Source organism: Cynocephalus volans, chromosome 6 (genome assembly GCF_027409185.1).
Source record: "Cynocephalus volans isolate mCynVol1 chromosome 6, mCynVol1.pri, whole genome shotgun sequence".
NCBI classification, from domain to species: Eukaryota; Metazoa; Chordata; class Mammalia; order Dermoptera; family Cynocephalidae; genus Cynocephalus; species Cynocephalus volans.
In genome coordinates, this window is record NC_084465.1 from 160,039,163 (window position 1) to 160,062,148 (window position 22,986).

General features: G+C 48.1%; 1 protein-coding gene across 1 annotated transcript in view; it reads left to right on the forward strand.

The window, feature by feature from the left end:
• The window catches only part of LOC134381114 (uncharacterized), a 260,084-nt gene that overhangs the window by 38,003 nt on the left and 199,095 nt on the right, over positions 1-22,986 (forward strand). Inside the window, exon 4 of the mRNA XM_063101162.1 lies at positions 15,400-15,501. Within this exon, the coding sequence (XP_062957232.1) occupies positions 15,400-15,501 (102 nt within the window). The remainder of the gene's footprint in view (positions 1-15,399; positions 15,502-22,986) is intronic.

Genomic DNA, 22,986 nt, shown 5'->3' on the forward strand with positions numbered 1-22,986 from the left:
AGAGGTTCGTCTTTTCGTCTTCATACTAAAGGCATGACCGGTTTTCTGGAACTCGATCACTGCTTTGGAACTAAATTGCTGCTCTGCTGTTTTTCCCTGTCTGGGTAAGACCTATGGCAAGCAGCGGAATTAATTTCTGACCTTTTAGTCACTTTTAGGTCAAGAAATGACTCCACGGGAGCACATAATCTGTGTGAGAACTTTGGTGAGGAATTGGGTCTTTCCCACAGATCGTGCCCCTCGCAGCACTGTGTGGAAGCTCTGCCGATGAGAACACAGCACACCTGCTGAGGTTCCACAACAGTACACCTTTGGATGTTCAGCCCTCAGGGCACTCCAGATGTTCCTGTGGAAGTGTCTGGAGACGGGCTTCCCATGGGGATTCCCAGACCGGTGGGAAAGTTGAGTGCCAACCTCCATTTCTCTGCTCTCATCTTGGATACTGTGGATGTGCTGCTGTGAACATGGGTGTGAAAATATCTCCATGAGACCCTGCTTTCAGTTCTTTTGAGTATATACCCAGAGGTTGAGTTGCCAGAACATATGGTAATTCTGAGTTTAATTTTTGAGGGATAGTAATAGTGTTTTCTACAGCAGCAATGCCATTTTCCATTTAAACCGACAGTACAGAGGATTTCCAGTTTCTCCACATGTTCACCAACAGTTTTTTTTTTGTTGTTGTTGTTAATGGTAGCCATTTTAATGACCATGAGTTGGTTTCTCATTATGCTTTTGATTTGCATTTCCCTAATGATTACTGATACTGAGCATTTTTTCATGGTCTTTTGGTCATTTGTATATCTTCTATGGGGAAATGTCTATTCAAGTCCTTTGTCCATTTTGGAATTTTTTTTTCTTTGTTGCTGTTTTCAGGAGTTCCCTATATTTTTGGAACCTCATTTCTTTCCCTTATTTATTTATTTAATTTATTTATTTATTTATTTATTTATTTGAACCTTATTTTTTTCCCTTATTTACTGATTTGCATATGTTGAACCATCCTTGCATCCCTGGGATGAATCCCACCCACTTGATCATGATGTGTCATCTTTTTGATGTGTTGTTGCATTCTGTTTGCTAATATGTTATTGAAGATTTGTACATCTGTGTTTGTCAAGGATAGGGGCCTGTAGTTTTCTTTTTTTGTTCCATCTTTGGTTTTAGGATCAGGGTGATGTTGGCCTCATAGGATGATTTTTGGGAGAATGGCCTCTCTTTCCCTTTTTTGGAAATGTGTGCTCTCCTCCAGCTGCAAAGACAATGTTGGCTCCACTAGTGAATTTATTTGAAAGGCACTGTGCTCAGTGGCATGGCTTGTATGCTTGTCCCGTGGTGGCAGTTAGTGACATTACGTCTTCACGAGATCTCACAGTCGATACTTCCATAATCCTCCTTTTGATGCACTTTCCATTGTTATGTCTGTCTACATTTGTTTCAGAACATTTCATTTGTTGGACAGATGGGGCGATACATTTGCAATTTCTTTCTGATTTCTTTATGGAACGTGTGCAGTCGTAAGTGAGCATCGTTCATCTTTCTAACCTGAATATAGTTGCATATTCAGAGGTGAAGTTGTATGCTATCTTGGCAGCATTGTGGAGATTGAGACAGTAGCAAGCTAATGGTAAGTAGAGTCATTTGAACTTTTGGTGTGTGAAACACAGATTTCAAGTGTTTATCTTTTTTTAAAGTTTCAGTTGGGAAAATCATGCTGTTACTCTTTCATATTCCTCTTTTGGATTTATGCACGTCTGTACGAATCATTAGTTTCCTATTTTATTACATAATATTCTTTAAGAAGATGCATAATGATGGCCTTTGCGAATGGGTTTTTCTCCATTTCTTTCTTATTTCTCCCTTTGAAATGACTACTGTTTTTTTAATTTAAAAAGTCTGCTCCAGTATCTTGAGTAGGTCTAACGTAAGCGATGGGTTCTTTTTTGTAGTGAGATGTACAAATCCGATGAATCTCTCTAAGTGTTTGTTCTTAGACATCATACTTCGTCGTCTCCAAAGACCAAGCAAATGAGGTCTCTCTTTTGTAGTCAGAAAAAAATTAAAAGCTAATGAACGTAATTTTCTTTTTTTTCTTTTTTCTTTCTTTTTTTTTTTTACAGAGGATGTGTCATGCCCCTTGTCATTCCTTAGAGTCACTTCATGACCTTTTAGAATGTGGTGGGGTGGGTAGAAATAGCATATCTTTAATTTTAAGAGTGTCGGATTTGTGGGAAAGGAGGTGTGCAAGGAATCAGCTTTCTGAAGCCACCAGTGCCCTGAAGGCACCGGGATGAAGCGCGTTCTCAAGCCTCACAGGGAAATCTAACATTGTGTTCAGATACCACTGGCTCCTTTATGATGTTCTCAGTAACTGAGTGTGAAGGTACCAAGTCTTCCTCTTTTTTTGTGTTTGTTTGTTTGTTTAATTTTTAATTTTGATTATAGATATTTATGGTGCACAGAGTTGACTGTTGGTATTTGTGTGCAGTATGTGACGATGAAATCAATATTATTAGTGTGTTCGTCATTAGAAATTGTAATTATTCTTTGTGTCCTTTGCCCAACCAATCCCTAAGCACCCTGCCCCTCCTCCTTTCTGACCTGTAGTAACTATAGGTCTGTTCTCTTTTCAGCACTTTACTGTGGTCTCCCTTCCTCTCTCCCACCCTCCCTCCCACTTATAAGTGAGGGCATACAGTATTTCTCTTTCTGTGCCTGGCTTATTTCGCTTAGCATAATTTTCTCCAAGCTCATCCGTGTTGCTGCGAATGGAAGAATTTCATTCTTTTGTTTGGCTGAGTAGTATTCCATTGTGTGTATAGCACATTTTCCTTGTCCAGTTGTCTGTAGATGACATTTCGGTTGGTTCCATGTCCTGGCTATGGTAAACAGAGCTGCAACAAACATGCATCCCTTCGACATGATGATTTCCATCACTTGGAGTATGTACCCAGAAGTGGGATTGCTGGATTGTGTGGTAGTCCTGTGTGTTGTTTGAGAAGCCTCCATAGTGTTTTCCATAATGGTTGTATTAATTGACAGTCCCAGCAACAGTGTAGAAGGGTTCCCCTTTCTCCGCATCCTCCCTGGTATTTGTTATTCTCTGTCCTTTTGAAAATAGCCAGTCTAACCGGGGTGCGAGGATGTCTCAGGGTGGTTTTGATTTGCCTTTCCCTAATGATTAGTGATATTGAACATTTTTCGTGTACCGGTTGGCCATTTGTTTGTCTTTCTCTGAAAAATGTCTCTGCCCATTTTAGTACAGAATGGTTTGCTTATGTGCTGTGGGGTTGTTTGAGTTGCTTATGTTTCTGGATATTAGCCCCTTGTCTGTGTGCTTCCTTTGCTGTGCAGAGGCTTTATGGTTCGATATAATGCAATTTGTTTACTTTTATTGCTTGTGCTTTTGGGGTTTTATTCATAAAGTCTTGGCCCAGTCCTACATCCTGAAGTATGTCCCCTGTGTTTTCGTCTAGGAGTTTTCTAGTTTCAGTTGTTATAGTTGAGTCTTTAATCCCTTTTGAGTTGATTTTGTGTACGGTGAAAGGTATGGGCCTAGTTTGATTTTTCTACACACGGATATCCAGTTTCCCCAGCACTGTTTATTGAAGATGTCCTTTCCACAGTGTATATTCTCGGTGGCTTTGTCAAAGATAAGTGGCCAGTAATAAGTGCTTATTTTATGTCAAAAGAATGGAAACACTTCAAATAACCTAACATTCAATCTCAAATAAGTAGAAAAACAAAAACACTCTTATCCCAGAACTAGTAGATGGAAAGCAGTAATTAAGATCAGAGTCGAACTAAATGAAGTAGAGACCAAAAGAATGATGCAAAAAATCAATGAAGCAAAAAGTTGGTCTTTTTAGGGGAAAAACAAACTACACAAGCTGTTGGCCAGCCTACTTAAAAAAGAAGAGAGAAGGCCCAAATAACAAAAATCAGAAATGGAAAAGGAGACATTGCAACCGATTCCACAGAAATACAAAGAATCATTAGAGGTTGTTAGGAGCAACTATACTCCAACAAATTTGAAAACCTGGAGGGGATGGATAGCTTTCTGAACACACGCAAACTACTGAGACTGAACCAAGGAGAAATGCAAAACCTGGAGAGACCAATAAGAAGCAATGAGACTGATGCAGTCATCAACAGTAGCCCAGCACAGAAAAGCCCAGGACCAGATGGCTTCACTGCTGCATTCTACCAAAGCTTTAAAGAAGAATTAACAGCACTCCTTTTCAAACTATTCCAAGAAATTGAAACAGAGGCCATTCTCCTAAATTAATTCTATGAAGCCAGCATCATCCTGATCCCCAAATCAGACAAAGACACAACGACAACAAAAAATTACACGTCAGTAACCTTGATGAACATAGACACAAAAATCTCCAACAAGATATTAGCAAACAGAGTACAACAGCACATCACAAAGATTATACACTGTGATCATGTGGGTTTCATCCCAGGGATGCAAGGATGGTTCAACAGACATATATCAATAAATGTGATACACCACGTCAACAAAAGCAAGGATAAAAACTATATGATTATCTCAAGAGATGCAGAAAAAGCATTTGAGAAAATTCAGCATCATCCCTTCTCGATAAAGACCCTTAACTAAGTAGCTATCGAAGGAAAATATCTCAATCCAACAAAAGCCATATATGACGATCACACTGCCAACATCGTCCTGAATGGGGAAAGTTTGAAAGCTTTTCCTTCAAGAGCAGGAGTAAGAGAAGGATGCTCACTCTCACCACTCCCATTTAACATAGTATTGGAAGTACTAGCCAGAGCAATCAGGCAAGAGAAAGAAGTAAAGGGCATCCTCATTGGAAAAGACAAAATCAAACCGTCACTTGTCACGGGATTGGACGTGATCCTATATATAGAAAAATCCATAACCTCTACCAAAAAACTCCTAGAGCTCCTGAGCAAATTCAGTACCGTGCGGGATACGAAATCAGTGCCCCAAAATTGGTAACATTCTCATACAGCAACAACAAATAAGCAGGAAAAAAAAAAAAATCAAGAAAGCCAGCCCCTTTACGATAACTATGAAAAGAATAAAATACCTAGGAATAAATTTAGCCAAAGAGGTGAAAGATCTCTACAATGAGAACTACAAAACTCTGCCGAAAGAAAGAGGACACCAAGAGGTGGAAAGACATTCCTCGTTCATGGATTGGAAGAATTAATGTTGTGAAAATGTCCGTAATACCAAAAGTGATCTACAGATTCGGCGCAATCCCCATCAAAATACCAATGACATTCGTCACAGAAATAGAAAAAGCAATCCTAAATTCATATGGAAGAGCAAAAGACCCCAATAGCCAAAGCAGTCCTGAGCAGAAAAATAAATAAAAAAATAAATGAATAAATAAATAAATAAAATAAAATAAAATAATGAAAAAAAAAACAAAAACCAGAGGCATTATACTACCTGACTTCAAACTATACTACAAATCTATGGAAGGTACCAAGTCTTTACGGAGCTTTGGAACTCCCACCACTCTCAAACTGCCAGTTCACTGGTGAGCTAATCTTGTAGCTTCTGGATGTAGGACCTAGTTACTTTGCTGTCTCCATTTAAAATAATGCAGTTGCCATAGTGAATGAGGTTTCAGAGGGCTGTGGTCCAGACAGCCTCGATTTCTCACTGTCATTTGCATGCAGTATTCTCACACCAAGTTGGGTGACTACTTCTCATTTACCTTTATGAACCCCCGGAGTCACTCGAGACGGCTTCATAGTAAGTAAAGGCTATCAAGCAGTTACTGGAGAGAGATGGAGATTTGGCCAACTGGCTCCTTGCAGCATGCATTAGCTATTGTCTGGTGTCTGTCCATGTTCCTCCTCAGTCCAATCCAAAGTCAGGAGAACTTGAACTTGCATTTGAAAACATGACCGCTCACAACACCTAGCCGGCCTCAAGTTCGGGGAATTTTACACTTCTCTAAAGTATAGGTGAAAGTTAGATACTATGGAATTAATATCGAGACTCATTACTGAGAATCTGTGGACCATGGTGAGAGTTATAACTGTTGGTTTTCCGGTTTGATTTCCCTTTCCTGCTGTGTCATCACAGGGGGAAGAGAGAGTTCTGGTGTCTCCCCCTCTTCTTATAAGGGTGCTAATCTCCGTCATTAGGGCTCCACCCTATGATCTCCTCTTACCCCAACAACCTCCCAAAGGCACCACCCCCAGATACCATCACGATGGGGCTTAGGGCTTCAACATACGGATTTGGCGGACACAACATTGAGACTGTAACAGCCCTCCAGCCGGCCCCAGTGTGCAGGGTCAGGGGCAGATTGTAAGGTTGAGGCAGGGCACGGTGCTGGGGAAGCAGAGGTTCTGCCTCCTCCTGGGAACTGTTCAACCACAAAAGGGTCAGGTGGTGAGGACAGGAGTAGCAGCAGAAGCCCCGAGGTGTGACCGAGATGATGCCCGTGCCCGACTGAGTGCCCTCACGTACTAGGGCATGGGCCAAGTCCCCTCCAAACATGACTTGCTCCACATTCCTGAAACCTAAGAGGGGCTCCTGAGGACAGCTCTGAATGTGGAAGAGTCAGGGAACTAGTGAGGAGTGGGTCCAGGGCTCCAGCCTTCGATCCCCACGTTTTCCCTCAGCGCCTGATGTGCGTGCTGAGCTGGACAGCAGGGACAATAGTGGCTTCCCGTGAGGATGCCACCAACGAGGACCTTCATGGCATGATGTTCTGGAAGTTTCTGGGCTTGAGGGCCGTGGTGTGCAGCTTCACACCACACCGCCTTAATCTAGCCAAGCTCTGAGGCCTTCTCCAATGTGGAGACCCACCTGGGAATAGGAGGGGCAGCAGCCAGGTGACCCGCCACCAAGAGTTAACTTCCTTCCCACTTCACAAAGGCACAGGGGCGGGTGGGACATGGATGCTGCTGACGTGGGACAGGGGAGGAAAGGTGCAGAGGAGCATCTGGGGGCTAAGCAGCGAGCTCCGTGGGTGGATGGGCGGGAGACGCCCAGACATGGCCCCTTTCTCCCCCAGCAGACAGCCAGGCCACCGTGGTGCTGGACGGCTTTGCCCACCTGCCACTGTTGCTGGGACACCCCCACCCCATGACCACAGCTCTGCATGTGGGGGCCGACACCCTTTTAGTCAAGGATCCCACATGGGCCCTGGGGGAGGAATCAGGTCTCAGAATCTAGAGAAGAAGGTGATGGTCGGGCACCGGTGGGTCCTTGGAGCCTGGCATCTCCCAGATCCTTCCTTGCCCACAGGCCTGTCTCCACTTAGTGGCACAGACGTGAGAACAGAGGCAGTAGTCCCAGGGCATTTCCCAACAATACCACATTTATTCACAATTATCTACAAACCCCTATTACATACAACGCCCCCAACGTGCTGCCTCCCCTCTCCCCCACCCTGATCCCCCATCCAGACCCCCCCCCACCCTCTCTCCCCTGTCCTGCCTCCCTGACCCTGCCCATAGCTGAGGAGCAGCTGGGTCAGCACTGGGTGATGGGAGCTTGGGATCCCTCGGGCTGCAGGATGCAGTGAGGGTCAAATCCAGTCCAGAGGGGCTGGCACCAGTGCTGCTGCTTCCTCCTCCCAGAGACCAGTGGGTCGCCCCTCCTCTTTTGAGGACGTGAGGGGCGAGCCGGACGCAGAGCAGGGACGGGGCTCAGGGACAGCCCCCAGGGCTGCAGGTTGCACTGCAAGGTCAGGAAGAAGTCCAGGCTGGGGAGGTCCTCCTCGACCTCACTGGACCTGGCTGCCGGGCCCTGCGCAGGCATAACAGGACAGGCTCCCCTGAGACCAGGCGAGGAGGGTCTGTGGCCCTGGGGAAGGGAGCTGAGATGGGCAGCCCTCAGCTTGCGTGACTCCTGATGACCTGGCCAGAGGGCAGGCTCCTTGGGCCTGGGCAGGTTGGTGTTGTCTCGGCTGCGCTGTCGAGGGTCATGGGAAGCCGCCTCTGCTGGGCAGGTTTCTGTGACGACCCCTCCTTGGGGGCCGTGGTCATCTCTCTCTCCTCCTTGGCCAGCTGCAGTCTTAGGATGTGACTCCAACTGGGGTGTGCCATGACCTGGGGTGGCCCCCACACCTTCTGCCTCATTTGGGGCCACGAGGCGCTTTTCCACCAGCTGGGGGGAGCAAAGTGGCACTCACTGGCTCTGCCCCAGGTGTGGGGAGGGGCTGGCAGGATGGTGGAGACCCTGCATTTGGGCGGGAGGTGGCGAAGGTGAGAGGACGCTTGGCTTGGTGTCAAAGGCAGGGACTGTGACTGTGACTGTGCTGTGCCCTGCTGGGCCTCCTTCCAGCTTCGCCCCCTGCCCTCCCTCCCTGGCTCTGTCCTCTCCTTCCTGCTCTTTTGCACCTACTCCTCTCTGACCCAGGCAGTTCCCCTCAGGAGGCCATGCACCTCCAGCAGGGTAAGACTAGACAAAATGACGTGGGCTTCAGGGGCACAGGGGCACGTCTTCCCCCTGGTCTGCCTGGTGCCCTTCCCTCCCCTGGGTGATCTGGTGGCCCTCTCTCCCCTGGGTGCCCTGGTGTCCCTCCCTCGCCTGGGTGACCTGGTGTCCCTGCCTCCCCTGTGTTACCTGTGCTAGGGTGAGTCCTTCTTCCTGCTCCAGCACCTCAGTCAGAGCCAAGGGATCCAAGTTTGGGTCTGGGGAAAGCAAAGCTGCCAGGAATCGGGGGTGGACGATGGCCTCCACCTGGAGCAGGGGGAAAGGGGCGTGAGTGTCTTTGGCAGGGATTGAACTGCAGCCAGGGGGACCTCGAGGAGAAGCAGAAAGTAATGCCTGTCTCTCCTGTCCACACAGCAGGGTCGTTCTAACTCATGGCCACTAGCAGCTATACACAGACTTTCTCTGTCCCTCACACACACACTGCTCCGTAGCTGAGGGATGAGTAGAACTGAAATCCATGGGGCTGGGACTGCCGTTCCCCAGAAAACCTCCCCACACGAGGGCTCCAGGCCAGCCCACCTTGGTGATGAAGTCTTCCTGGGAGCACAGCTTGTTAATGTAGCTCAGGAGATCTGGGTCAGGGTCAGTCCCGTCCTGCTCCTGCTGCTCCTCGATATCTCCACCCTCCCAATTTGCATGAGGCCCCAGCAGTGCCTCCGTGATATCCACATACTCCTGGACAGCTTCTGGTGGGATCTCCTTGGGTGCCTTGGCCTGGGGCAGCTGCTGGGGTCTGCGTGACAGCGGGCGAGTGGATGGTGCCCTGCGGCCAGCCTTCCTGGGAGCGCACCCTAGGACAGGAGGGAGGACAGGTGCGTGGCTGGGCTGCCGCGGCCACCTCCAGCCACACTGGGGGAGGTTGGAACTGAGGGCCATGAAATGGGTCCAGGCTGGACGTCAGGCCCCGTGGGAGGATACACTACCCGAGGTGGGTCATGTGAGACTGAGTTACCTGGAAAGACTTTGGGGCCACCAAGATTCTGGGACTCCTCCGCACCCAGCACCGCTTCCCGGGAAGAGTGTACACTGGGTCCTGGACAGCCAAGGCCGATAGCGGCTATGAAACTACTGGATCAGGCCAATACCTAGTTCTTGATCCAGGGCAGTGGAGCCCCAGGTTCTCACTGGCTGCTCTCACTGAAAGAGCAGGTGCTCCCTCCCCTTGCAGGAAAGGGACAAGATGAGGGCACAAGGCCTCCGCAGGCCCCCTTCGGCCTTTGCGTTGGCTCCTGTGGGAATATGCTTGCCGTACCTGACCGTGGCACAGCGTTGGGGACTGGTGGCCCTGGAGGAGCAAGCTTTGGCGGGGCTGGAGGAGGTAGGCCCTGGGGCCCCTTCACACACTGCCGCATCCGGAGCTGCATCTCCTCCTCAGCTTCAAGTTCCATGAACCTGGCGGGTAGAGGGGAGAGCCATAGCCATGCTGAGAGGGAGGCCTGGCCAGGGATGGGGGAGGAAGGGCTTTGGGTGGGCCGGGCTGCTCCCCCACCTGCAGAGCAGTTGCAGGGGTACGCTGGCTCACCTACACCTGCAGGGCAGAAAACATCCAGGGGGGCTTCCTGAATCAAGGCCTGTGTGACCCAGGCCCGGCCCTCAGGGGACCCTGCTCCTCCTATCCCTGCCCAGGGCCACTCAGAAGAGCTGACAGCCAGAAGCTCGGTCAGGGATGTGACTGACTGCAAATGACATGAGGAATCCTTGCCCGGATCCAGGAATCCTGGGCTGGTACTGTGAGCCCCTGACAATAGCCTGGGAGACAAGGGCCCCGGAGATGTTGCAGGAAGTGGGAGCTAAGCTGAGAGGAGAGGGTGCATTTTCTGTGAGGGTGATTGGTGTTCACGGAGTGGATTGCCGTGCAGCAAAGGCAGGGAGGCCAGAGACGTGTCTGGGGGTGTGTGAGGTGCTGGCTTCCCCTGCCCAAGCTCTTCTACCCCAGCCCATTCTGGGATGGCAGGTGACCCATTTCTGGCCACTTTTCATGAGGAGACGTGGTCCCAACTTGGCCAGTAGTCACTAGCTTCCCTTCTGCAGGGTCCCCACAGCTGGAGCCGACCCCTACTGGGCTGTGCTGGTTACTCTTCCCCGTCCTCATTTCAGCATCAGGGCAGGGGTAGACCCGAGGCCAGGGGAGGGTGGAGATTCCGGGGTGGGACCCAGGTGGGTGGAGAGCTTCCCCGGGGGAGGCAGGTCCCCAGGGAGGGGCCGGACCTAGCGGATCCCCCTCCTCATGGCATCCCTGCCGATGAGCCCACCGCACCAGCCCCCCTCCCCCTTTTCACCCACCCTCAGCCCGCCCCACAGCCCCTCAGGCCCTGCCTCCCTGACTCACTTTGCTGCCATGTCGTAATAGTTCCTGCGGTCGTAACTGCTCGTGCCCTGCCATTCCTGCATGGCCCGCCGCACTCCGTCCTCTAGGCTCATGGTGGGCTTCAGCCGGGCCAGGGACCGAAGCACTGGGCTGTAAGTCCTCAGGGTCAGTCACAGTGCACGTGCCCTCCTTCCATCCCAGCTGACCGGCCCACACCCGTGTCTCTCCACATCACACCTGTCCTGTCACCTGTCCCTGTCCTCCCAGTGTGGGCTCTTCAGCCTCCAGGAGAGCCAACATGTGTCAACCTCAGCACCAAGGGACTGCTTGGCCTCTCTGACTTCCCTTTGAGGCCTCACTATTATTGTGTGTTATGGACTGAATGTGTGTGTCCCCCAAATTCACAGGTTGTAGCCCTAACTTGCAATGTGATGGTATTTGGAGGTGGAGCCTTTGGGGATCATCAGGTTTAGATTAGATAACTAGGAGGCCCCGTGATGGGATTTGTGTCCCTGTGAGTGTGAGAAGAGGAAAAGACAGCAGAACTCCCTGTGATGTGAGGACACAGCCATCGAAAGCCAGGCGGAAAGTCCTTGCCCGGAACTGAATCTGCCGGGACCTCATCTGGGACTTCCGCTTCCTGAGCTGGGAGACATGAAAGTCTGTTGTCTAAAGCACCTGGCCTGTGGCGTTTTGTTATGGCAGCCTGAGCTGACCGAGAAGTGCCTAGAATGACCGGGAAGGGAAGGTTAAAATGCACGTTCCAAGGCCCCAGGACTGAGCATTTAATCAGCTCCTGGTGACTCTCTAGAGAGGCAGCCCTTGGGGACACAGCCTCAGAGTCCCTCAGCGTGAAGAGCAGGAGCGCGGATCCAGAGCCAAAGGAGACCGGTGCCTGAGCTGACCGGGCAAGGCCTGGGGGGCTCCATTTAGGGACTCAGGACAGCCTAGGGCACCTGGGACTTTGGTCGAAGGGGAACTCCGACTGCTCAGGATGTGGGGGACATTGAAATCATTGGGGACAAGGATTTGGGGGCCCCTTTAATTTATACACTGTGTGCAGCTTTCCGTGGAGAGCAGCCAGTGTGGGAGCGGGGCAGGTATGCAGCCATGTCCCGTGTCCCGTGGACTAGGATACGTGCTCCATGTGATGGCCCCAGAACCACGAGGGCCTGCAGGTGGAAGGAGGCAGGTGTTGGGGAGGGAAAGACAAACGCTCCTGGCTACGGACGTCGCTGCCTCCCATCACCTCAGCCCCCGGTCCTGGGCTCCTGGGCTCACAGTCCCCTCACTCCCTGTGGTGGGACATGTGACTTTGGGAGCAGTTTCCTATTCTAGGTTGCCTGTTCTTAGTGATGACATTAATAATCATCATCATCATCATAATAACGGCAACAACAGTAACGAGGGACAGCACATGCCAGAGACTCTGCTGAGTGCATCAGACATGAGTCAGACAATCTTCCCATCCTCCGAATGAAGTGGAATCGTCTGTCTGTCTAGGAGGCATTCAGGGATAAAGAAGGCGACTCTGCGCAGCATCCAAACCCAGTGGTGGGGACCCAGCCAGGTCCCAATGTGTGGCTTGACTACCTCAGTCTCCTTGCTAGAGTTCTCCAGAAGAGTGAGGGGCTACATGTGTAAGGTTCCTCCTGTGGCCTGTGCCTTCTCCCCCCCTGCCCCGGGTCCCTCCATGTGACGTCCCGAAGCCATCCGCACTCAGGTCCTGTGCTGGGCATGAGAGGACACGGGGAGGAATCACGGGTGAAGGCAGAGGCCTAAATCCAAGTTGTGGCTCATGTCACACCAGGAACTCACTGTGGCCTTTGTCTTCTGTGCAGATGATGGTGATTGTTAAAAACCAAGTTTGGTGGACTCACAGGGTGTTGAGGGTCAGTTGACCTAAGGCTGGTGAATGTACGTCGTGAACCGGAGTGGGACATTAATTAAATTGCTGAGAATGCCTGGGCCGTCGCCCACGTGACCTCCATCCAAGTTCCCCTAAATAGGCTGCCCTCCTCGTCCGTCCTTCGTTCCCCTTCGTGTGGGAGCGGTGGGATTAGCTCCATCCCCCAAGGAGGGCACTCACATGAGGAAGCAGGACAGAGCTTCAGCATCGGGACTCTGGGGCAGGTGCCCGCGGGCCAGGGACTTGAAGCGCTGCCAGCGTCGGAAGTTGTCGTAAACACTCCTGGGGTTACAGGAGTCCTCTGGCGCGGCCTTGGCCTGGGAGGGGGCCTTGCCGCCCTCCCCACCAGCCCCATGTGGATGTGTCCCGTCGTTCCCTGGGCCCACGGTCTGAGCCGGCTGGGCTGCTGGAATGGGGGCTGGGAGGGTGTGGCCTGGGAACCAGTACCCCTCGCCAGCCCGCGTGCCCCCGATGGATGCAGCAGGCATCACGGTCCCTACAGCAGGAGCTGCCAACAGCAGGGGAGCAGGACACTGAGCACCCCCGCAGAGGGCCCCTGGAGCACTCCAGTTGAGGGGGGCCTGAGCCAGGACAGTGGTCTGAGTGTGAGAGGGCTCTGCTGGAGCCCCTTGTGTCCTGACTGGGACAGTGATGTTGAAAGTCCCGGCCCCACTCGGGCCATGGCCAGCGGCTCCCACCCCCTGAGGCGTCCTGGGGAAAGCAGACCGCACCAGGGGGCCACCAGGAGGGAACGCTGACATCACGAGGGCAGGTGGGGGCTGCTCGCAGGGCGGCCCGGGGCCTGGGTCGGAAGCAGGCGTGGGAAACAGCGGACCGAAGGAAGTGAACGGAGGGTTCAGGGTCACGTTGGGCCCCAGCACTGCAGATGCTGTGGAGACAGAGGAGAGGGGCGGATGAGCAGGAGACGCGGCCACCAGGGCGGAGGCTCTCCCTTCCCTTAGAGTCAGCGTGAACCAGAGCGAGGCATCCCAGCAGGTGAGGGCCATAGGACGGGGAATTGTGCAGTTTGTCCCCAAGTGAATTTCATGCTCCCCCTCAGGTGGAGGATCATTCTACTAGAGAACTTGCTTCTCGTTCACTGAGACCCTCTGAGCCCTGTCAGTCAAGAAGTAACACCTAAGCTTCCCCTGCCTCTGAGAAGCTCCCCAGGGTGTCCCCGGCACGTAGACCCGCCAGCCTCGTGGGGTTGCCCCTCGATGTGAGTTGGGGTGGACTGTGCTTGGCGGCACAACGCCCCTCAGTGTGCGCACCCCCACGAAGGGCACCTTCTCCAGTGCCAGTTGCAGGCGCCCACATGGCCTATGTGAAGCCAGCAGATTCACAAGGTTATGAGCCCTTCTCTTTCTCAGTGCTCCTTTCCCTGATGCTCCTCATCAACCCGTCGTAACCCAAACAAATGAACTTGAACAAAACGTGTCCCCAAACGAGCGCCCAGGAGCCCTGATGGTACCCCAAAATGCAGTAGCCCAGTGAGGACATGCTTCTCCTGGTACCACCCACAGCAAACATCGAACAGGGGCCAGGTTCGGGGCACACTTGTCCCCATGCACAGTGGTTCGTGCTGTCACTGAGGCAGCTCTGTTGTCAGGAGGCGGTCTGTGAGTTAGATGATGAATTCCCTGAGACCCTGTCACTGCACAGCCAGAGAGGGCTGCAGAGGACTAGAAAGGCCAGGAAATGCGGAGCCCTGTGGCTCCCAGTGGAGGTTCATAGAGACTGGAACAGCTGCTGGTGGTTAGAGTTGGCCGTGGGTAATGGAGACCTTCTGTGATCCTTCTCCTTTGAGCTCTCAGTCATGGCCCACAAAGAACCAGGCATGAGCCAGTGTGACAAAGTTGTCTGGATACATCCCTGTTCACTAGGATTTCAGGTCAACCCTAGTCAAGGAGAGCAAGGTCCATAGGACATGGTCCTAATTAACCAGGACGTATGTCCTAACTTTGAATAATAACAGTGATAATAACAGTAGATCTCCCTAATGGTGTGCTGCTCTGCTTCCTCTCTCGAAAAGGAAACCAGCCTTTCAGAACCTTCCACTGTAAACCCAGCAGCACGCCTCATCCGTCCCCTGTTCACGATGGGCTAGACATGGAGTATGAGCAAAGTCTTCATCTCCACATGAAATGTAGGGCAGAGGACAGGCCATGAGACAGGGTGGAAGATGAATGGGTCTGAAGACCCGAGTGTCCCCCAAAGGGACAGCAATTCAGAACAGCTCAGGGAAGAGCAAGCCCCATCTTGTTTGCAGTTTCTGGCTGCCCTGTCCCTGGTGAAGAAAGACAACAGCGATCTGGACCGAATGAGAAGCCATCTCTGGGCAGAAGTGAGCCGAGACTGGACTGCTGCACTTAGAGCGACGTCCAGCCTCACTGACGGAGGGGATATTTCACGGTAATCTTGGTCAGAGAGAACTGTTCCACTGAACGGTTTTCTGGCTGAGACCGTTTCTCCCCGCTACTCCTGTAAGATCTAGAATACTCCACTTGGTGTCCCTCAGGACAGTACCATAGCACAAGCTCCAGGTGTCTGAAGAAAGGACGCAGGACTCAGGCTTTGTTCTTGAGCCCCCCGGTGGCACAAGCACGACACAATCCACCACTGCCTACAAACACACGTTGACCTGTGTTGACTTAGAAACATAAGTCACCCGTTTCCCTTCTGGAAAGAGTCAGTACAACTGCTGTGTCCTTTCTCATCACCCGGTAGGTTTCTCCGGAGGCATCTGGATCCACCTGTGAGAAGCCCCCTTCCCCCTGCAGCCTCAGGATGCCAGTGGCTTCCCCCGTCTCCCGGGTGAGATGTCCTTGGGTAAGTCCAGTGCTCTCTCTTCCTCTACTTCCACCCAACCAGCTGTCCCAGGGCAAGTGTCACATTTGAACTCCCATGGATTTGAGGGGTGACAGGGGTGTGATAACACACCCCAGACCCTGCAGACTTACCTCCCTTTGAAGCCATCCCCGTAGGCTTGGGGACTGACCACGGTGGCACGGCAGTCTCCACGGTGAGAAAAGTCAAGCGCAGGACCCAGACAGCAAACTGTCAACTGCAGATGCTCAGGGTCCAATTTTAAATGTCAACAGGCTTAGAATGTAGCTCTCCAGAATTCTGCAGTGGGGGAGGGGTGGGGGCAGTTGGGCTGGTGGGGGTGGGGAGACATACCGTGCAGGGTTCTGGCAGGTAGGCAGGATTCTGAAGGTCCCTCAGATTATACAGGGGCAGCACAGTGGGTGTGTGCCTCTGAGGCAAGTTTCCAGTTGTTTCTCAGATTCACAGCACAAGGCTTCTGCCTGGTGTTCTACTCACTTCATTTCTTTCTCAACAAACCAGTTTTTGTGCCCCTCAGCCAACCCTGCTGTAGAGTGGCTGCACTTTCTGAAGGTAGCTCAGAACAAGGAATCTGATAAATACAGGGATTGTAAGGGAGGTAGGGGGAATGAGTGTCTGGAAATAGGTCTGGATTGTCTCAGCACGTCCAGCGGGCTGGGTTGCTGTATGCACATCATTCCGTAGGAAGCAGTCCTTGTACGCTCAGCTACTGTCCATTGCTGCGACCTCTGCAGACTCCCGTGGACTGGCCTTACGTACGTACGATCCCCTTTGCTGGAAAGCCATGAAAATTCATGACAGACAGCTGTGTCGCCTACATGTCCAAGACCAGAAATTCCATCATTTAGTGTCTGGGTATTATGTTGTTGTTAAGTGTTTTAATTTTTGTGTATTCAGGGTATGCTGCATGGTCCTGTGTGTTTGTTTTTTGTGATCTTCAGGAAATGTGTATGAGCATTTCAGTGGGTGAGGGCAGATCTATAATGATTTGTGGGGAGTAGTAGGATGAATAGGTGCAGGTGCAGGGTGGGATTTGTCTGGTTGTGTATTCCGGAAGATGGAGGAGTTATACTACAAATACTGTGAGTATTTGGTACCCGCGATTTTGTATTTGCAGGTAGTGTGTGGATGTATGTGCATTTGAGGGCATAAGGTGGCATGTTTGCATATTTGTCGTGTGCTAGGTAATTGTGGGTATACTGGAGGGTATGGCGGGTGGAGAGCCACATGTGTGTCGATTTTGTGTGTGTATTCAAGGGGCATGGTGGTTTGGATGAGTGTTTTTGGGCAGTGTGTGTTTCTGGTTTCAGTAGGGTTATATATTCTGGGAGTTGAGCGTACGTGTATCTGTTAGAGAGTTGGGGTTCTCTGTTTATATGGAGGGGAGTGGGGGAAGTGTATTTATCTGTATTAGAGCTGTGTGATATGGTTCTTTGTTAGTATCTGGGGATGTGGAAGCCGGTTCCTACTGGACTGAGATAGGTTGGGATTTGGGCATGGTTTTATGTGTATTTGTAAATGGTATGCCGTAGCCATCTCTGTGTGTCTTGGGCGTGGATGCTGGTTTGTGTGTATATCCATGAGCAGGTGGATGGATTATATGTTTATTCGTAGTGTATGGGATGGCTGGCCAGTTATCTCAGTTGATTAGAGTGCAGCTTGTAATGCAAAGGTTAAGTGTTCGGATCCCTGTACCTGGTCAGCCGCCAAAAAAAAAAGAAAAAAGAAAAAAGTATATATATACATTTATATATATATATGTATACATATACATATATATATATATGTGCATGGGATTGCGAGTTTAATCGAGACCTAGTGAGGTCCGTTTGTCCGATGTGCCGTGAGTAAATAATGGAAGTTTTAATTATTAGGCCAAGTAATGGAGAACAGGTGGCTAAAGCTCAGAAAAACCCTGTACTTGTTTTTAGTTGTTTTACAAATCCCTTTTTCCTATCTTATTGTCTTCGTGATGAAGTGATTTCTGTCTAGTAGTACATTTTTATGTTATGCTATTTATTTTTAGCGTATCTATTCCATGTTTTTGCTTTATGGTTACCGTGAGGCTTACCACGAACGTCTTAGGGTTATAACGGGTAGTTTGAAACTTTAAAAACTGATAATAACTTAACTTTGATTGCAAAGAGAAAAAGAATTAAAAAAGCGAGAAACAAACTCTACACGTTGACATCGTTTCTCACCACATTTTGACTTTTTTAATGTTTGTATTTACATCTTTTTGTATTTCCTGGCTTTTATACCATTTTTGCAGTTGTTATCTTTAAGAGGTTCGTCTTTTCGTCTTCATACTAAAGGCATGACCGGTTTTCTGGAACTCGATCACTGCTTTGGAACTAAATTGCTGCTCTGCTGTTTTTCCCTGTCTGGGTAAGACCTATGGCAAGCAGCGGAATTAATTTCTGACCTTTTAGTCACTTTTAGGTCAAGAAATGACTCCACGGGAGCACATAATCTGTGTGAGAACTTTGGTGAGGAATTGGGTCTTTCCCACAGATCGTGCCCCTCGCAGCACTGTGTGGAAGCTCTGCCGATGAGAACACAGCACACCTGCTGAGGTTCCACAACAGTACACCTTTGGATGTTCAGCCCTCAGGGCACTCCAGATGTTCCTGTGGAAGTGTCTGGAGACGGGCTTCCCATGGGGATTCCCAGACCGGTGGGAAAGTTGAGTGCCAACCTCCATTTCTCTGCTCTCATCTTGGATACTGTGGATGTGCTGCTGTGAACATGGGTGTGAAAATATCTCCATGAGACCCTGCTTTCAGTTCTTTTGAGTATATACCCAGAGGTTGAGTTGCCAGAACATATGGTAATTCTGAGTTTAATTTTTGAGGGATAGTAATAGTGTTTTCTACAGCAGCAATGCCATTTTCCATTTAAACCGACAGTACAGAGGATTTCCAGTTTCTCCACATGTTCACCAACAGTTTTTTTTTTGTTGTTGTTGTTAATGGTAGCCATTTTAATGACCATGAGTTGGTTTCTCATTATGCTTTTGATTTGCATTTCCCTAATGATTACTGATACTGAGCATTTTTTCATGGTCTTTTGGTCATTTGTATATCTTCTATGGGGAAATGTCTATTCAAGTCCTTTGTCCATTTTGGAATTTTTTTTTCTTTGTTGCTGTTTTCAGGAGTTCCCTATATTTTTGGAACCTCATTTCTTTCCCTTATTTATTTATTTAATTAATTAATTAATTAATTTATTTATTTATTTGAACCTTATTTTTTTCCTTATTTACTGATTTGCATATGTTGAACCATCCTTGCATCCCTGGGATGAATCCCACCCACTTGATCATGATGTGTCATCTTTTTGATGTGTTGTTGCATTCTGTTTGCTAATATGTTATTGAAGATTTGTACATCTGTGTTTGTCAAGGATAGGGGCCTGTAGTTTTCTTTTTTTGTTCCATCTTTGGTTTTAGGATCAGGGTGATGTTGGCCTCATAGGATGATTTTTGGGAGAATGGCCTCTCTTTCCCTTTTTTGGAAATGTGTGCTCTCCTCCAGCTGCAAAGACAATGTTGGCTCCACTAGTGAATTTATTTGAAAGGCACTGTGCTCAGTGGCATGGCTTGTATGCTTGTCCCGTGGTGGCAGTTAGTGACATTACGTCTTCACGAGATCTCACAGTCGATACTTCCATAATCCTCCTTTTGATGCACTTTCCATTGTTATGTCTGTCTACATTTGTTTCAGAACATTTCATTTGTTGGACAGATGGGGCGATACATTTGCAATTTCTTTCTGATTTCTTTATGGAACGTGTGCAGTCGTAAGTGAGCATCGTTCATCTTTCTAACCTGAATATAGTTGCATATTCAGAGGTGAAGTTGTATGCTATCTTGGCAGCATTGTGGAGATTGAGACAGTAGCAAGCTAATGGTAAGTAGAGTCATTTGAACTTTTGGTGTGTGAAACACAGATTTCAAGTGTTTATCTTTTTTTAAAGTTTCAGTTGGGAAAATCATGCTGTTACTCTTTCATATTCCTCTTTTGGATTTATGCACGTCTGTACGAATCATTAGTTTCCTATTTTATTACATAATATTCTTTAAGAAGATGCATAATGATGGCCTTTGCGAATGGGTTTTTCTCCATTTCTTTCTTATTTCTCCCTTTGAAATGACTACTGTTTTTTTAATTTAAAAAGTCTGCTCCAGTATCTTGAGTAGGTCTAACGTAAGCGATGGGTTCTTTTTTGTAGTGAGATGTACAAATCCGATGAATCTCTCTAAGTGTTTGTTCTTAGACATCATACTTCGTCGTCTCCAAAGACCAAGCAAATGAGGTGTCTCTTTTGTAGTCAGAAAAAAATTAAAAGCTAATGAACGTAATTTTCTTTTTTTTCTTTTTTCTTTCTTTTTTTTTTTTACAGAGGATGTGTCATGCCCCTTGTCATTCCTTAGAGTCACTTCATGACCTTTTAGAATGTGGTGGGGTGGGTAGAAATAGCATATCTTTAATTTTAAGAGTGTCGGATTTGTGGGAAAGGAGGTGTGCAAGGAATCAGCTTTCTGAAGCCACCAGTGCCCTGAAGGCACCGGGATGAAGCGCGTTCTCAAGCCTCACAGGGAAATCTAACATTGTGTTCAGATACCACTGGCTCCTTTATGATGTTCTCAGTAACTGAGTGTGAAGGTACCAAGTCTTCCTCTTTTTTTGTGTTTGTTTGTTTGTTTAATTTTTAATTTTGATTATAGATATTTATGGTGCACAGAGTTGACTGTTGGTATTTGTGTGCAGTATGTGACGATGAAATCAATATTATTAGTGTGTTCGTCATTAGAAATTGTAATTATTCTTTGTGTCCTTTGCCCAACCAATCCCTAAGCACCCTGCCCCTCCTCCTTTCTGACCTGTAGTAACTATAGGTCTGTTCTCTTTTCAGCACTTTACTGTGGTCTCCCTTCCTCTCTCCCACCCTCCCTCCCACTTATAAGTGAGGGCATACAGTATTTCTCTTTCTGTGCCTGGCTTATTTCGCTTAGCATAATTTTCTCCAAGCTCATCCGTGTTGCTGCGAATGGAAGAATTTCATTCTTTTGTTTGGCTGAGTAGTATTCCATTGTGTGTATAGCACATTTTCCTTGTCCAGTTGTCTGTAGATGACATTTCGGTTGGTTCCATGTCCTGGCTATGGTAAACAGAGCTGCAACAAACATGCATCCCTTCGACATGATGATTTCCATCACTTGGAGTATGTACCCAGAAGTGGGATTGCTGGATTGTGTGGTAGTCCTGTGTGTTGTTTGAGAAGCCTCCATAGTGTTTTCCATAATGGTTGTATTAATTGACAGTCCCAGCAACAGTGTAGAAGGGTTCCCCTTTCTCCGCATCCTCCCTGGTATTTGTTATTCTCTGTCCTTTTGAAAATAGCCAGTCTAACCGGGGTGCGAGGATGTCTCAGGGTGGTTTTGATTTGCCTTTCCCTAATGATTAGTGATATTGAACATTTTTCGTGTACCGGTTGGCCATTTGTTTGTCTTTCTCTGAAAAATGTCTCTGCCCATTTTAGTACAGAATGGTTTGCTTATGTGCTGTGGGGTTGTTTGAGTTGCTTATGTTTCTGGATATTAGCCCCTTGTCTGTGTGCTTCCTTTGCTGTGCAGAGGCTTTATGGTTCGATATAATGCAATTTGTTTACTTTTATTGCTTGTGCTTTTGGGGTTTTATTCATAAAGTCTTGGCCCAGTCCTACATCCTGAAGTATGTCCCCTGTGTTTTCGTCTAGGAGTTTTCTAGTTTCAGTTGTTATAGTTGAGTCTTTAATCCCTTTTGAGTTGATTTTGTGTACGGTGAAAGGTATGGGCCTAGTTTGATTTTTCTACACACGGATATCCAGTTTCCCCAGCACTGTTTATTGAAGATGTCCTTTCCACAGTGTATATTCTCGGTGGCTTTGTCAAAGATAAGTGGCCAGTAATAAGTGCTTATTTTATGTCAAAAGAATGGAAACACTTCAAATAACCTAACATTCAATCTCAAATAAGTAGAAAAACAAAAACACTCTTATCCCAGAACTAGTAGATGGAAAGCAGTAATTAAGATCAGAGTCGAACTAAATGAAGTAGAGACCAAAAGAATGATGCAAAAAATCAATGAAGCAAAAAGTTGGTCTTTTTAGGGGAAAAACAAACTACACAAGCTGTTGGCCAGCCTACTTAAAAAAGAAGAGAGAAGGCCCAAATAACAAAAATCAGAAATGGAAAAGGAGACATTGCAACCGATTCCACAGAAATACAAAGAATCATTAGAGGTTGTTAGGAGCAACTATACTCCAACAAATTTGAAAACCTGGAGGGGATGGATAGCTTTCTGAACACACGCAAACTACTGAGACTGAACCAAGGAGAAATGCAAAACCTGGAGAGACCAATAAGAAGCAATGAGACTGATGCAGTCATCAACAGTAGCCCAGCACAGAAAAGCCCAGGACCAGATGGCTTCACTGCTGCATTCTACCAAAGCTTTAAAGAAGAATTAACAGCACTCCTTTTCAAACTATTCCAAGAAATTGAAACAGAGGCCATTCTCCTAAATTAATTCTATGAAGCCAGCATCATCCTGATCCCCAAATCAGACAAAGACACAACGACAACAAAAAATTACACGTCAGTAACCTTGATGAACATAGACACAAAAATCTCCAACAAGATATTAGCAAACAGAGTACAACAGCACATCACAAAGATTATACACTGTGATCATGTGGGTTTCATCCCAGGGATGCAAGGATGGTTCAACAGACATATATCAATAAATGTGATACACCACGTCAACAAAAGCAAGGATAAAAACTATATGATTATCTCAAGAGATGCAGAAAAAGCATTTGAGAAAATTCAGCATCATCCCTTCTCGATAAAGACCCTTAACTAAGTAGCTATCGAAGGAAAATATCTCAATCCAACAAAAGCCATATATGACGATCACACTGCCAACATCGTCCTGAATGGGGAAAGTTTGAAAGCTTTTCCTTCAAGAGCAGGAGTAAGAGAAGGATGCTCACTCTCACCACTCCCATTTAACATAGTATTGGAAGTACTAGCCAGAGCAATCAGGCAAGAGAAAGAAGTAAAGGGCATCCTCATTGGAAAAGACAAAATCAAACCGTCACTTGTCACGGGATTGGACGTGATCCTATATATAGAAAAATCCATAACCTCTACCAAAAAACTCCTAGAGCTCCTGAGCAAATTCAGTACCGTGCGGGATACGAAATCAGTGCCCCAAAATTGGTAACATTCTCATACAGCAACAACAAATAAGCAGGAAAAAAAAAAAAATCAAGAAAGCCAGCCCCTTTACGATAACTATGAAAAGAATAAAATACCTAGGAATAAATTTAGCCAAAGAGGTGAAAGATCTCTACAATGAGAACTACAAAACTCTGCCGAAAGAAAGAGGACACCAAGAGGTGGAAAGACATTCCTCGTTC